The following is a 16,515-nucleotide window of genomic DNA, read 5'->3' as shown; positions in this document are numbered from 1 at the left end:
GTGCTGCTGTAGCCCCTTGCTTTAGCTACTGTCATGGAGTTCACTATATATTTTTCATAAAGAAACTGATAAAACACACAGGTACAAAATCAAGGTGACTTACAAATCTGAGGACCAAGAGCAATAGAGGGAGTGAGGGTATTTTTATTTAACCTTTATTTAACTAGGCAAGTCAGTGAAGAACAAATTCTTATTTACAATGAGGGCCTACCAAAAGGCATCCCGCGGGGACGGGGACTGGGATTAAAAATAAAAACATTTAAATAAAATATAGGACAAAACACACATCACAACAAGAGAGACAACACTACATAAAGAGAGACCTAAGACAACAACACAGCATGGCAGAAACACATGACAACAACATGGTAGCAGCACAACATGGTAGCAGCACAAAACAGGGTATAAACATTATTCGGGCACAGACAACAGCTTAAATATATGTAGTGTCCACAACTAAAGACTCATTGTCGAATCTGAAAAGATACATAGACATACATATCCCGAAAGCATGATTGTCTACTATGTGTACATGCTAACAGGAAGGAAGGAGGTGGGTAGCGAGCTGAGTGTGTCATTGTAGCAAAGTATTTAATAAATACAACATATTAAAAGTTCCGTTGAAGAACGTTCTATTATCTATACAATAGATTATCATTGATTTTGGCCGAATAGGCCTGACACAGTATAACCTCTTTCTTTCCGTTTTGATTGGGTTATTTCGCCTAAAGACCTTTAGACTTACCTATATCATTTAAAACATTTTAAACAGCTCCGCATCCCCGCCCAGCCTTGCAAGAGTGACCCGAAGGGTGTTTAACATTCCCAGTGGCTACAAGCTGGGAGAGGGGTTTTCTCCGCTGTTGGTCTGCACTCCAGGCTGTTTATAAAGGCTCTTTTTATTTTCTATTTTTATTTAACCTTTTATTTAACTAGGCTGTGACTTTAAAATTAAACGAAAAAAGTGCATTATTAGGCTCTGTCTGTAGTGCCTTTTTAATTATTATTTTTTTAGAAACACCAGTTTGGCCAGAGTATGTGGCTTCACAGATGGTTCAGGTTCATATGAGCCTGCATTTTCCCTGAAGCCACATATAGACAGAGCGTAATAATATAGACTGAGCCTAATAATGCATTTTTCATGTAATTTTTATTTAATTCAATTTATACACTATGATTTAATACAACGAAATATTGTTTAAAGAAGATTATGTTAGAAAAAGGAATGATTGATATATGGAGAGACGAAAATCCAGACAAAAGAGAATTTTCTAGAAGGCAGGTGGTTTTAGGGGATTTGAAACAAACAAAGGATAGATCTGGTTTTAGTAAAAGAAGGTTTAAGGAATTTTATGAAAGATATTAAATGCTGGCGCTAATGTCCCAGCCAGTCTATTGTGTCACCCTCGCTTCACAATGTATTTATTTGTAGGCTGTAGCCTTGAAACAATAGGCAACTAATAAGGTAGCCTAAATCATTCATTTTCGTTCCTTCTTAGGCTACCTGTCTGGCTCATGACCTATTCAGAGCGTTTAGTTGATTAGGTTATAGGCTATCAGTTTGGTGCAACTGGGGTATAACCTATAACACAATTAGTCTATTTATATTACAAGATCAATCAATATGTTTCGATTTAAAATAGCCTATTATGACAGACCTATGCAATGTGGTTTATGTAATTTAGGCTATTCTTAATGAATCCTCATCAATACACACACACACACACGATACCCCTGAATCTTCCACGTAAATAACGTTTTATTACTCTTATACAGAACACAGAGACGAAACAAAAACACAACTTACTCATTTCCAACTACATGAACGTAGCTATATTTCGTTTTAAAATTATTACAATAGAGAAATCCACCATACATTTCAAGAGAATATGTTTGTGTTAAAAAGGTCCACGAATCCTCTGCAAGTTTAGTCTCTTGTTTTTTCCACAAGACACCATGTATATTTTTGTCACGACATGTTTTGAGTATTACCTTAGCCTATGTACTGTCCCCTATTATGTTATGTAGAGACTGATCTACGTAACCAAATAGTTAGTCGGCCTAAAGTCGCAGAATAGCAAGCACCCAAATAGCTGACAGATTACAAAACAGTGGACAGTTATAGACCGGGGTATAGTTATAGCAGTTTACCGAGGCGGAATTTCCCATGATGCAAAATGTGATCTGTACAAAATTGATCTCCATGACTGAAGGATTTTGATGTTGACGATATCAGGTCTTGGTGTCAAAGAAACATTATGAACTTTTTTTTGCTACTGAGAATATTGTGTATTGTGACCGATACCATCTTGTTTATGATAGTATAGACATCAGGAGTATGTAAACAGTGTTCTTTACAGAGAGGGCATCAACTTCTTCAGACGATGAGCATTCATATCAGTGACTGGGCTCTCTCTCTCTCTCTCCAACGCAGGCTTCAACTGTCCTCCTCTTTGTCCTCTGTCTCCACTGGCTGTCCCCCTGTTCCGTCCCCTGAAACTGTTCCCGGTGGTCCGTCCCCAGGATGTGTCCCCAGCATCTTAGCGCTGTGTTCCAGTGCTTTAGCTCTGAGTGCAGCGATGCTATTCTCTCGCAGTTCCTCTTTGGACATGGACGATCTGGTACTCTCCATCCTCCTCTCCTCCTCCTCTGTTTTCTCCACCACTCTCTCCCTCTCTCGTTCCCTGGCAGGCGGTTGGGAATGGGGAGCTTCTAGTTTCCCAGAAGAGGTTGGTACAGGGGTATCCATGGACTTCTTGTGCATACCTGGAAGGAAAATAAATCATTGTACTCATCCCATTTAGAGACATGCACGTTTAAAAACAACAAAGCTACAGTACTAGGAATTTCAAGCTCGTATTGAGCTGTAGCTGGCAGGTAGTAGAAGGTCTTGGTCAGTTAGTGTTTCTGACCTCCACCATGGTCAGGAGGCAACATGGGAAAGGCGCCCTCACTAACAGAGAGGTTTAAACTGATCGTTGAACCATTTATTTTATTAAAACATGTTTTTATTTAACTAGGCAAGTCAGTGAAGAACAAATTCTTATTTACAATGACGGCCTACCAAAAAGACAAAAGGCCTCCTGCGGGGACGGGGGACTGGGATTTAAAATAAATATAAATGTAAAAAATACGGTACGTGAATAGTTAAACCAAGCTCTCCACCTGAACGTTCCACTAACTACATCATGGTTAAGGAAAGGGAGGATTTTCGAAAAGGTTTTGACCTCAATGTCAGACTTGTCGGGAGTCGATAAAAAGTGTCAATGACGGGTGTTAATCAATAAGATGATAATCCTACTTTATCAGACTGGATTAAGATGCATCTCCTCTCTGCTGGACGTATCGGTCAATTGATTAGCATAGATCAATGAGATGGTAACTAATTGAAAACAAAGTGTACTGCAGAAGCAAACATGTTAGTCATCTAGCACACGCTCTTATCCAGAGCGACTTACACTAGTGAGTACATACATTTTCATTCATACTGGTCCCCCGCGGGAATCGAACACACAACCCTGACGTTGCAAGTGTCATGCTCCAACAACTGAGCCACATGGGACCCCAGCACACCCACCCACTCACCCACATTAGCACAGTGCCTTACCCAGTAGCCATGGGGCGCAGGAATCCATGACGCCGTCCTTGGCTGACTTGAGGATGGACTCGGGCAGAGGGATGGAGTGGCGGACCATGGCACCGTACAGGCCGTACTCCGCCATCACACTGCTGCGACCCCAACACTTCTCCCTCTTCCTCCACTTGGCACGGCGGTTCTGAAACCAAACCTGCAGGAAGGGAGGAAGGGACAGCGGATGGAAGTTTAGGTTCAAAAGTTTGGACACATCGAGCCATTCCAGGGATTTTTCTTTATTTTCTTCAATGTAGAATAATAGTGAAGGCATAAAACTATGAAACAACACATATGGAATCATGTAGTAACCAAAAAAATGCTAAACAAATCAAAATATATTTTAGATTCTTAAAAAGTAGCCACCCTTTGCCTTGATGACAGCTTTGCACACTCTTGGCATTCTCTCAACCAGCTTCATAAAGTAGTCCCCTGGAGTGCATTTTAAATAACAGGTGTGCCCTGTTAAAAGTTATTTTGTGGAATTTCTTCCCTTCTTACCGCATTTGAGCTAATCAGTTGTGTTGTGACAAGGTAGGGGTGGTATACAGAAGATAGCCCTATTTGGTAAAAGACCAAGTCCATATAATCGCAAGAACAGCTCAAATAAGCAAAGAGAAAAGACAGTAACAAAAACTATAAAGCCCTATGATGAAACTGGCTATCATAAGGACCGCCACAGGAAAGCAAGACCCAGAGTTACCTCTGCTGCAGAGGATAAGTTCATTAGAGTTAACTGCACCTCAGATTGCAGCCCAAATAAGTGCTTCACGGAGTTAAAGTAACAGACACATCTCAGCATCAACTGTACAGAGGAGACTGCGCGAATCAGGCCTTCATGGTCGAATTGTTGGAAAGAAACCACTACTAAAGGAAACCAATAATAAGAAGAGACCTGCTTGGGCCAAGAAACACGAGCAATGGACATCAGGTGGAAATCTGTCCTTTGGTCTCATGAGTCCAAATTTGAGATTGTTGGTTCCAACCGCCGTGTCTTTGTGACGCAGAGTAGGTGAACGGATGATCTCTACATCGGGAGGTGTGATGGTGCTTTGCTGGTGACACTGATTTATTTAGAATTCAAGACACACATAACCAGCAGGCTCTCAGCATTCTGCAGCGATACACCGTCCCATCTGGTTTGTGCTTAGTGGGACTATCATTTGTTTTTCAACAGGACAATGACCCAACACACTTCCAGGCTGTTTAAGGGCTATTTGACCAAGAAGGAGAGTGATGGGGATGACCTGGCCTCCACAATCACCCGAAGCTCAAACCAATTGAGATGGTTTGGGATTAGTTGGACCGCAGAGTGAAGGAAAAGCAGCCAACAAGCAGTGGTGGAAAAAGTACCCAATTGTCATACTTGAGTACTTTACACCATTGCCAAAAAGTGCTCAGCATATGTGGGAACTCCTTCAAGACTGCTGGAAAAGCATTCCAGGTGAAGCTGGTTGAGAGAATGCCAAGAGTTTGCAAATCTGTCATCAAGGTGGCTACTTTGAAGAATCTCAAATATATTTTGATTTGTTTAACACTTTTTTGGTTACTCCATGATTCCATATGTGTTATATGATAGTTCTGATGTCTTAGCTATTATTATACAACGTAGAAAATAGTACAAAATTAAGAAAAACCCTTGAATAAATAGTTGTCCAAACTTGACTGCATTTTATGTTTCTGCATATGTCCTTCAATATAATATAAAACAAGTAAAAATATATGTATATATAATATATATATATATATATAGCTGTATTGACATCATCCATAAGTCAAACAGCAAATTGGCGTAGCAGACACTAAATGTTTTACACACATCCTAACAAAAAGAAGATCTGATATGAAGATCTGATATGAAAAAAAATAGATTTTAAAAAACAATCAGTATTTAGCTAGGATGGTCCACTTAGCAACAATCACTGTGTTTCAAGGAGTCCTGTGATGGAGAGCGGAAAGAGGACGTCTCAATTTAAACATCAAGTCACTGGTATCACACCCACATGATAAGGTGAGAGTAGCCTGGTGAACTTAAACGTCCATTGATTGGACATAATGATTGTGTACCACAGTCTTTATTCTCTAGTTATAGAACAAGGACACCTGATGGAGACGATAAGCAGATATTATGCTGTTTCTGCTAGATTCACCTGTGTGTGTGTGTGTGTGTGTGTGTGTGTGTGTGTGTGTGTGTGTGTGTGTGTGTGTGTGTGTGTGTGTGTGTGTGTGTGTGTGTGTGTGTGTGTGTGTGCGACTCCCTCTCCCCTAGACTAATCGAGTGCCTAAATTGATTTCCACAGTGGAGACCCAGTAATAACCTCACCACTTCAGATTCAGAGACATGCATATAGATCAGGGAGAAAGATACAGAGAGAAGAGAGATGGGTCTGGAGATAACCCCCATCTCACGGTGATAGGTCTGGAGATAAGGAATTACTTCCAGGGCACACAGCAGAGAGCAGAGTGTGTGTGTGTTTGTGTGTGTGTCTGTGTGTACACGTGCTGTGTGTGCGCGTGTGTGAAACAGCTGAGCTGAGAAAGGGGAGGAGAGAAGGTTGACCCTAGGGGCACGTGGAGGCTGATTGAAAAATAAGTTAATTTCCAGAGCCAATCAATGGGTGACAGGCTTTCAAAAATCACCAGGGAAATTAAAGAGCTAAGAACCCAGGAGAGCCCTGCCATTGACCCATGCTAATTAATTTCACTGTAGTTATCCTTTCATTGATGGCTCCCACCATGCCTTGTGTTAAAAGCATCTCTCCGCCTTCCTGTCTGGCTGAGTGGATGGCTGAGTGGATGGCTGAGTGGATGGCTGAGTGGATGGCTGAGTGGATGGCTGAGTGGATGGCTGAGTGGATGGCTGAGTGGATGGCTGAGTCGATGGCTGAGTCGATGGCTGAGTCGATGGATGATTTAACGAATTACACCAGAGGAAATGTGGTGTTAATTGAGCAGAGAAGGTGTGGTGGTAGTGGTGATAGGGTGTTAATTGAGCAGAGAAGGTGTGGTGGTGGTGGTGATAGGGTGTTAATTGAGCAGAGAAGGTGTGGTGGTAGTGGTGATAGGGTGTTAATTGAGCAGAGAAGGTGTGGTGGTGGTGATAGGGTGTTAATTGAGCAGAGAAGGTGTGGTGGTGGTGGTGATAGGGTGTTAATTGAGCAGAGAAGGTGTGGTGGTGGTATTACAGTGCCTTGCGAAAGTATTCATCCCCTTTGGCGTTTTTCCTATTTTGTTGCATTACAACCTGTAATTTAAATTGATTTATATTTGGTTCTCATGTATTGGACATACACAAAATTGTCCAAAATTGGTGAAGTGAAAAAAACTACTTCTTTCAAAAAATAGAAAACGTAAAAGTGGTGCGTGCATATGTATTAACCCCCTTCGCTATAAAGCCCCTAAATAAGACCTGGTGCAACCAATTACTTTCAGAAGTCACATAATTAGTTAAATAAAGTCCACCTGTGTGCAATATAAGTGTCACATGATCGCAGTATATACACTGCTCAAAAAAATAAAGGGAACACTTAAACAACAAAATGTAACTCCAAGTCAATCACACTTCTGTGAAATCAAACTGTCCACTTAGGAAGCAACACTGATTGACAATACATTTCACATGCTGTTGTGCAAATGGAATAGACAACAGGTGGAAATTCTAGGCAAAATAGCAAGACATCCCCAATAAAGGAGTGGTTCTGCAGGTGGTGACCACAGACCACTTCTCAGTTCCTATGCTTCCTGGCTGATGTTTTGGTCACTTTTGAATGCTGGCGGTGCTTTCACTCTAGTGGTAGCATGAGATGGAGTCTACAACCCACACAAGTGGCTCAGGTAGTGCAGCTCATCCAGGATGGCACATCAATGCGAGCTGTGGCAAGAAGGTTTGCTGTGTCTGTCAGTGTAGTGTCCAGAGCATGGAGGTGCTACCAGGAGACAGTTCAGTACATCAGGAGACGTGGAGGAGGCCATGGGAGGGCAACAACCCAGCAGCAGGACCACTACCTATGCCTTTGTGCAAGGAGGAGCAGGAGGAGCACTAGATTGGCCTGCCTGTTCCCCAGACCTGAATCCAATTGAGCACATCTGGGACATCATGTCTCGCTCCATCCACCAACGCCACGTTGCACCACAGACTGTCCAGGAGTTGGCGGATGCTTTAGTCCAGGTCTGGGAGGAGATCCCTCAGGAGTCCATCCGCCACCTCATCAGGAGCATGCCCAGGCATTGTAGGGAGGTCATACAGGCACGTGGAGGCCACACACACTACTGAGCCTCATTTTGACTTGTTTTAAGGACATTACATCAAAGTTGGATCAGCCTGTAGTGTGGTTTTCCACTTTAATTTTGAATGTGACTACAAATTCAGACCTCCATGGGTTGATAAATTTGATTTCCATTGATAATTTTTGTGTGATTTTGTTGTCAGCACATTCAACTATGTAACGAAAAAAGTATTTAATAAGAATATTTCATTCATTCAGATCTAGGATGTGTTATTTTAGTGTTCCTTTATTTTTTTGAGCAGTGTATATACACACACACCTGTTCTGAAAGGCTCCAGAGTCTGCAACACCAAAAAGCAAGGGGCACCACCAAGCAAGCGGCAACATGAAGACCAAGGAGCTCTCCAAATACGTCAGGGACAAAGTTGTGGAGAAGTACAGATCAGGGCTGGGTTATAAAAAATATCAGAAACATTGAACAACCCATGGAGCACCATTAAATCCATTATTAGAAAATGGAAAGAATATGGCACCACAACAAACCTGCCAAGAGAGGGCCGCCCACCAAAACTCGACAAGGAGGGCATTAATCAGACTAGACAAGGAGGGCATTAATCAGAGAGGCATCAAAGAGACCAAAGATAACCCTGAATGAGCTGCAAAGCTCCACAGCGGAGATTGGAGTATCTGTCCATAAAACCACTTTAAGCTGTACACTCCACAGAGTTGGGCTTTACGGAAGAGTGACCAAAACAAATCCATTGCTTAAAGAAAAAAATAAGCAAACACGTTTGGTGTTCACCAAAAGGCATGCGGGAAACTCTGGTCAGATGAGACTAAAATTGTTGCCATCAAGGAAAATGCTATGTCTGGCGCAAACCCAACACTTCTCATCACCCCGAGAACATCATCCCCACAGTGAAGCATGGTGTGGCAGCATCATGCTCTGGGGATGTTTTTCCTCGGTAGGGACTTGGAAACTGGTCAGAATTTAAGGAATGATGGATGGCGCTAAATACAGGGAAATTCTTGAGGGAAACCTGTTTCAGTCTTCCAGAGATTTGAGACTGGGACGGAGGTTCATCTTTCAGCCGGACAATGACCCTAAGCATACTGCTAAAGCAACACTCGAGTGGTTTAAGGGGAAACATTTAAATGTCTTGGGATGACCTAGTCAAAGCCCAGACCTCAATCCAATTGAGAATCTGTGGTATGACTTAAAGATTGTTGTACACCAGCGGAACCTATCCAACTTGAAGGAGCTGGAGCAGTTTGGCCTTGAAGAATCGGCAAAAATCCCAGTGGCTAGATGTGCCAAGCTGATAGAGACACACCCCAAGAGACTTGCAGCTGTAATTGCTGCAAAGGGTGGCTCTACACCTTTTTTTTTTGGGGGGGGGGGGGGGGGGGGGGATAGTTATGCACGCTCAACTGTAATTGATCAGAGAAGGTGCGGTGATGATGACAGAGTGTTGCACACACACACACACACTGCCAGGTTACAGTATGAGCACACACAGACACACATCAGGCCACACACACACACACACACACACACACACACACACACACAGCCAGGTTACAGTATGAGCACACACAGACACACATCAGGCCACACACACACACACACACACACAGCCAGGTTACAGTATGTTATGCACCTGTATCCTGTCCTCTGGAAGTTCCGTCTTCATGGAGAGCATCTCTCTGGCGTAAACATCGGGGTAGTGGGCCTCGTTGAAAGCCTTCTCCAACTCGTCCAGCTGATACGAAGTAAATATAGTTCTGATGAGAGAAGAGAACAAACAAACAAACTTATTTTGGTGACAAACATTTTAGAGTTGAATTCTGCCTCCAAGTTTCAAGTCTATAAAATCAAGGTCTCCCTCATAAAAATAGATATTCTGACCTCAAAAGGACTTCCTGGATAAAAATAAGTTAAATAAAAATAGATATGTTTTTTTTTAAACACCATTGCCCTTAAATATATATATATAAGTGAATGAAGTGCTGTGTATGTCAAGCACAAAGCATACACTTTCCACTCTGAATCAAATCTCGGCCAATCAAAAACGTTTTAATAACAATAGATAATCATAATTTAGTCAATACAGAATGTTTAGTTCATACCACATAGATCACAAAACTATTTATCAAATAAAAATATGAATAAGTTCCATAAATAATTACATTATCAGGACATTCATTCCCCCCCCCCCCCCCCCCCCCCCCCCCCCCTTAAATTAAACTACTTGTGGAATAAACGGCACCAGAGATATTGACACCTTGTAGGCTATCCGTGATTGCATGCATTAAAATGTCAAGATTTTTTTTATTCAAAATATTTCATGCGGAATACTGTTATGTTATCAAATGAAGAAAATCGATTTTCTACTTCGTTTTCTTTATTGCTACAGTAGGAAGAGAACTGTATCGAAAATATAAACCTCTCGACTAATTAGTATATATAATATAATATATAATAATAATAATAAATATAATATAAGCCGTCTCCTATCGCAAAACAAATGTCATAATGATATACCATCTCATCTCTATTTGAAGAATTAAAATAATTTAGAGATCTATTTCGATTCATTCTTGACAATGAGTTGTTTTAGACGTTTTCGTTAATATACGTGTTCTGAGAAGATGTAGGGAGGTGCATACATCGAAATACTGTAGGTTATATGAATTTTAATATTTCGCTTTCCAAACGCTTCACAAAAAAAAACTTCGCACGGAATTGTGTTCATTTATATATCCCTAAAATGTCTTATAGTCCAATTCAAACACAGTGAGGTAAATATTAGTAATAGTTAATAGTTTTACCTGTGACGTCTCTTCTTTCTTTTCTTGTTCTGGCTCATGGATGAATTAGAAAATGTCTTTTCACTGGAGGAAACGTCATCTGAATCTGTAAATAAACAACCCTAGTTTATTATTAAATAGCCGCAGGTATATTGCTAATACAATTACAACATAATACTTATAAACTGTTATCCTACACAGGGTTTACCAAAACCCGGTCCTCGGGACCCCAAGGTGCTCACGTTTTGGTTTTTTCCGGAGCACTTATTAACACAGCCGACTCGAAAAATCACATAACTAATCATTAAGCTCTGCTCATTTGAATCAGCTGTGTGATGTTAGGGCAAAACCAAACGTGCAATTTGGGGTCCCGAGGGACCGAGTTTTTGGTAATCCCTGTGGAGGATAACAGTTTATAAGTATTATATTGTAATTGTATTAGCAATATACCTGTGGCTATTTAGTTTAGGAAACACTGTCCTACAGTGTGGCGAGAGGAGAAGAGAATTTGCAATCATTAAAATCAGAATTACATTTTCATTTGGCTGCAACATAAACTTTGGAAAGAAGTGGAGGGCGCTCAAACCAACGTGAGTCGAGGTGCAACTAAAAGATTAAATCAAATGAGATTGAAAACTCGCAGCACTCGTTCACCATTAAAAACGAGTCTATTTGTTTAACATAAATATACAAATGTAAATAAAACATTTTTCTAAATTTACCAGAACAGCTTGCGGAGTGGTGGGCATCCAGCTGTCCCGTTGCCCTGGCCCTGTTGAGCGGCTGAAGGTGAACACTCTGCGCCTCCTGCAACACCTCCAGAAAGGCAGGCTGGCTGTAAAACGAATGAATCCCTCCTGGACCAATAATTCCCATTCCAACCCCGACTGCCGCGGGGCCCAAAGCCGACCTAGCCGTCAGAAGGTGCGCCCTGTGCTGCAGAGATTCCAACGGATGCCGCGGAAACGCGGGCGGCTCCTTGTTCAAGCCCAGAATTTCCTGGATTCCAAATCCTGTGCATCTATGTGTCGTAATAGAACCCATTTTCGACGGTTGGTGCTGAAGTCCAACTAGTTTTAAGGGCGAAGCCATTTTCTGTTTATTCAAAGAGTCTGAAAAGAACGGTCCATTATTTTCCTGTCATAACTGTTCTCTGATGGTATTCCCTGATTGGTGTTCCCGCCCTGCACAAGCCAGTCCCGTGTGCAATCACCAGTGTGCTCTCTCTCTCTCTCTCTCTCTCTCTCTCTGCTTTTTTCTCCCTCCGCAACGTTCCCTTTTTATCCAACAGGTTCCTGGCGCCAGGGGTCATTTCTCTCAGCCAATTACCACAGAGAGAACTCAACGCCACATTCAACAAGACAACAGAAGGGGTCAAGCGATTCTTTCGCGATGGCAGATCGATTCAAATAAAATGCATTTTAAAGTCTTTTTAGATTTGTTAATTAAGAGAAGGTTTTTCCAGACAACATGGTTTATTAACCCACCATAAAGCCTCTGTTACTGCAAACGGTCCAGAATTGGTGACATGAATCAGAATGCAGAGCTCCTGTTATTTTACCGCCATCAAGACTGTGGTTCACAGAATAGTGCGCGTTGCCAACGCCATACATGCTTATTCGATTTTTTTTTAGGTTGTCAAGTGTTGTTTTTTTTTTTCAGATCAAGCTGTCGTCGAAAATCGAAACATTATTCTACATTGATATGTTTACTGTCTGAGTTTAACGAAGTGATGGATTATGCATCTGGACATTCGATAAGGTAACAGGGAATCGTTTTTTGCATAAGGTAATACTTGAGGTGACGAGTTCATTTTAAACTACAGACTATCAAGAATCCAATTATGAACCACATAAATAAGGCAAACCATTACTTTTTTTAATGCTGCGACATAGGCTATGTAAATATGTGTTTAAATTGTAGGCTATTTTAATTCCCGTCCAATTAGTTAAGTGTTGATTTTTCTCCCAAGATTGAATTCACATGAATACAATCTAATCTCAACGAGACACAGGACCTAACAAAAAACATTCTCGACATGTCTCGCCCAATCAGGACCGCTCAATTGAATCCTCAACTCACACAATAAATGGCCACAACAAAGGAGAGTGTTTTTGAAGGCTTGAGTAAAACCTTTCATTATATTACCAGCGTAGAGTAAAAATCGATTACTAAAAACTTGTTCTGGGTATTACTTTCACTGTAGCCCGGGTTCTCCATCTCCCTATCCCTGTCTCGATGATTCCAGGGCCTTAATCCCGCAGCCATCGGGTCGTAAAGTATCCAATCATCCGGATAAAGCCCTCAACTGCTTAATCTGGACAGAGTTTGGGTCTGTGCCTGACTGGCTCTGAATATCACATCATTCCCGTGTCATTAATATACTATATAAGGAAATATGACACAATGGAACACAATATTGAATATGACTTTGGATAATGACCACTATGATGACCACTGGATCTATGGTTGTATCATAGATGTTGTAAAAGTGAGTAAGGAAAAAACGAATCAAGGAAAAAACAAAAAACAACATAAGCCTACATATTATTGTTGTTACTATTCAGCAACATAACCTTTAATAATATGTTAGGCTTCATTTCGTTTTGTCTGTCATAATTACAATCGATTTTTGTTTATATGTGTGTTTTTTGTGTGTCTCGATTTGTAGGCATACTTGACTGGATACCTGACTGGATCTCATTTAGGCTATTTGACCTTAATCAGAATAAAAATTATGACAAAAATGCATATTCTTTAACCTCGATGAATTAATTGGCCTACCACTGATGTAGCCTATCAAATAAAGAATACACTAAAACTCAAGTTCTTGTGGTAATCCGAAAAACATCACTAGAGCTAAAATGTCAGGTCGCAATTCAAACAGTTTATTACCAGTATACAGAATAACTAATTAATTTGTTAAAAAACGCTCATAAAAATTAATCCCTGACGTCTAATCAGTGGGCTGCGCGAGCGATTTGCATATTCTAATTAGTTTTGCATACTAAATGTTTTTTCACAATGCTTCATTTTGCGCATCTGTTGATATTACTTTTTTTGTATTTTTTTTTTAAACAGGTCACATGATTAAGAGTACAATGTCCCTGTTCAGAGTATTTAGGACACACACACAACAGGGTGGCATCAGAACGATTTAAAAACCCCATCCTTTACAGTTAATGCCCTAAAATGACCACAAATAACAAAGGCCATGATTAAAACGAGCGTGTTGTTTTTCTTGGTGAGGGATGGTGATGACGTTTCATCACATTGCTATTATCTACAGGGATATAGATTGTATGTATGAAAAAAAATAAAGACGTTGACAAGGATGTGAAAACACAAATCCGATTTCAAAAATGATGTTGACGACCTTGACAGCATGGTCAAACAAAGACCTCCTAAAAGGTTACAGATTTTAGGACCAAGTCAAAGATATCTCCAGCTTCATTCCATTCATCTCCCTCTCACGAGAACCTGTTTTGTGATTTTATATTGAGCAGATATCGAACGAAAATATCCCCCAATTATTTAATTTTTTTACATAACTAATCCTGTCTAATCAGCTATTATTCAATTAAGGTGGAGTTTGTTTCGCTCAGGGATAATTTGTGGCACACTTTTGGACATCTGGACACGTAATTATGTCGAGGACTGAGATACAATTTATGGAAATGAGCAGACGCCTTCGATGGAGGCAGGAGATAACACCGACCTTATCAAAGTGCCATGTGGCAATGAATAAATAAATACCTGATTTATCCCGGACCCGTTTGGCGTCCTTCTAGAACGGCGTGTGATGGGATGGTGGGCCGCCGCCGCTGCACCACCAAACAGCACCATCGATTTTCTGCTAATGACCCCCATGATGGTTAGTGGATACGTCATTTGTCTCATCTCGAGCGCAGTGTGCACTGCGTGGCACAATATGCCTCAACGTTCAATAATTTGAATGATCAATCATTTGACGTTTGATCTGAAGTAAGGTTTTATAATATTTGGATACATAACTTCAAAACCAACTGAATAGAGTAAAAACGGTCTCTGATACAGTACATAGTCTATACAGTATATAATATATTACAGTACATAGTCTATACAGTATATAATATATTACAGAGTATACTATATACAGAATATAGTCTATACAGTATATAATATATTACAGAGTATAATATATACAGAATATAGTCTGTACCGAATATAATATATACAGAATATAGTCTGCACAGAATATAATATATACAGAGTATAATATATACAGAGTATAATGTATACAGAGTATAATATATACAGAGTATAATGTATACAGAATATAGTCTGTACAGAATATAATACATACAGTATATAGTCTATACAGTACATAATATATTACAGAGTTTAATACATACAGAATATAATAAATACGGAATATAGTCTATACAGAATATAGTCTATACATAATATAGTCTATACAATATATAGTCTATACAGTATATAGTCTATACGGAATATAGTCTATACAGTACATAGTCTATACGGAATATAGTATATACAGTATATGATATATTACAGAGTATAATATGTACAGTATATAATATATGACATAAAATAATATATACAGTACATAGTCTATACAGTACATAGTCTATACAGTACATAGTCTATACAGTACATAGTCTATACAGAATATAGTCTATACAGTATATAGTCTATACAGAATATAGTCTATACAGTACATAGTCTATACAGAATATAGTCTATACAGTACATAGTCTATACAGAATATAGTCTATACAGTATATAGTCTATACAGAATATAGTCTATACAGTACATAGTCTATACAGTACATAGTCTATACAGAATATAGTCTATACAGTACATAGTCTATACAGAATATAGTCTATACAGTATATAGTCTATACAGAATATAGTCTATACAGTACATAGTCTATACAGTACATAGTCTATACAGAATATAGTCTATACAGTACATAGTCTATACAGAATATAGTCTATACAGTATATAGTCTATACAGTACATAGACTATACAGAATATAGTCTATACATAATAGAATATATTACAGAGTATAATATATACAGTATATAATATATTACATCAAATAATATATACAGTACATAGTCTATACAGTACATAGTCTATACAGTACATAGTCTATACAGTACATATTCTATACAGTACATAGTCTATACAGTACATAGTCTATACAGAATATAGTCTATACAGTACATAGTCTATACAGTACATAGTCTATACAGAATATAATATATTACATAATATAATATGTTACAGTATATAATATATTACAGAAAATAATATATTAAATATATAGTCTATACAGTACATAGTCTATACAGTATATAGTCTATACAGTACATAGTCTGTACAGTATATGGTCTATACAGTATATAATATATTACAGTATATAATATATTACATAATATAATATATTACAGAAAATAATATATACAGTACATAGTCTATACAGTATATAATATATTACAGAATATAATATATTACAGTGTATGATATATGTGGTATATAATGTATACAGTACATAGTCTATACAGAATATAATATATTACATAATATAATATATTACAGAAAATAATATACAGTACATAGTCTATACAGTACATAGTCTATACAGTATATAGTAGATACAGTATATAGTAGATACAGTATATAGTCTATACAGTATATAGTCTATACAGTACATAGTCTATGCAGTATATAGTCTATGCAGTATATAGTCTATACAGTATATAATATATACAGTACATAGTCTATACAGTATATAGTCTATACAGTACATAGTCTATACAGTATATAGTAGATACA

The 16,515-nt window shown here is 39.0% G+C and overlaps 1 protein-coding gene across 1 annotated transcript; it reads right to left on the bottom strand.

Moving 5' to 3' along the window:
* Positions 1–1,741: 1,741 nt before the first annotated feature.
* LOC110529165 (visual system homeobox 2) lies at positions 1,742–12,489 on the bottom strand. The gene is made up of 5 exons (XM_036984608.2): positions 11,391–12,489; positions 10,690–10,774; positions 9,519–9,642; positions 3,608–3,788; positions 1,742–2,766 (listed from the first exon to the last, which is right to left on the bottom strand). The coding sequence occupies exons 1-5, from the start codon at positions 11,758–11,760 to the stop codon at positions 2,438–2,440; spliced, it is 1,089 nt and encodes a 362-aa protein (XP_036840503.1). The 5' UTR covers positions 11,761–12,489; the 3' UTR covers positions 1,742–2,437.
* Positions 12,490–16,515: the final 4,026 nt, after the last annotated feature.

This window comes from Oncorhynchus mykiss, chromosome 8, assembly GCF_057628025.1.
Source record: "Oncorhynchus mykiss isolate SJ-2025 chromosome 8, ASM5762802v1, whole genome shotgun sequence".
In the NCBI taxonomy this organism is placed as follows: domain Eukaryota; kingdom Metazoa; phylum Chordata; class Actinopteri; order Salmoniformes; family Salmonidae; genus Oncorhynchus; species Oncorhynchus mykiss.
The sequence above is the reverse complement of the archived record's forward strand: the minus strand, read 5'-3'. Positions and strand labels throughout refer to the sequence as shown.

Coding starts and splice junctions, on each gene's coding strand:
- LOC110529165 (XM_036984608.2), bottom strand. CDS start 11,760: ATGGCTTCGCCCTTAAAACTAGTTGGACTTCAGCACCAACCGTCGAAA. Junction 3,789..9,518: donor TTCCAGAGGACAGGATACAG/GTGCATAACATA, acceptor CCCTTCCTGCAG/GTTTGGTTTCAGAACCGCCG. Junction 2,767..3,607: donor CTGCGCCCCATGGCTACTGG/GTAAGGCACTGT, acceptor TTTTCCTTCCAG/GTATGCACAAGAAGTCCATG.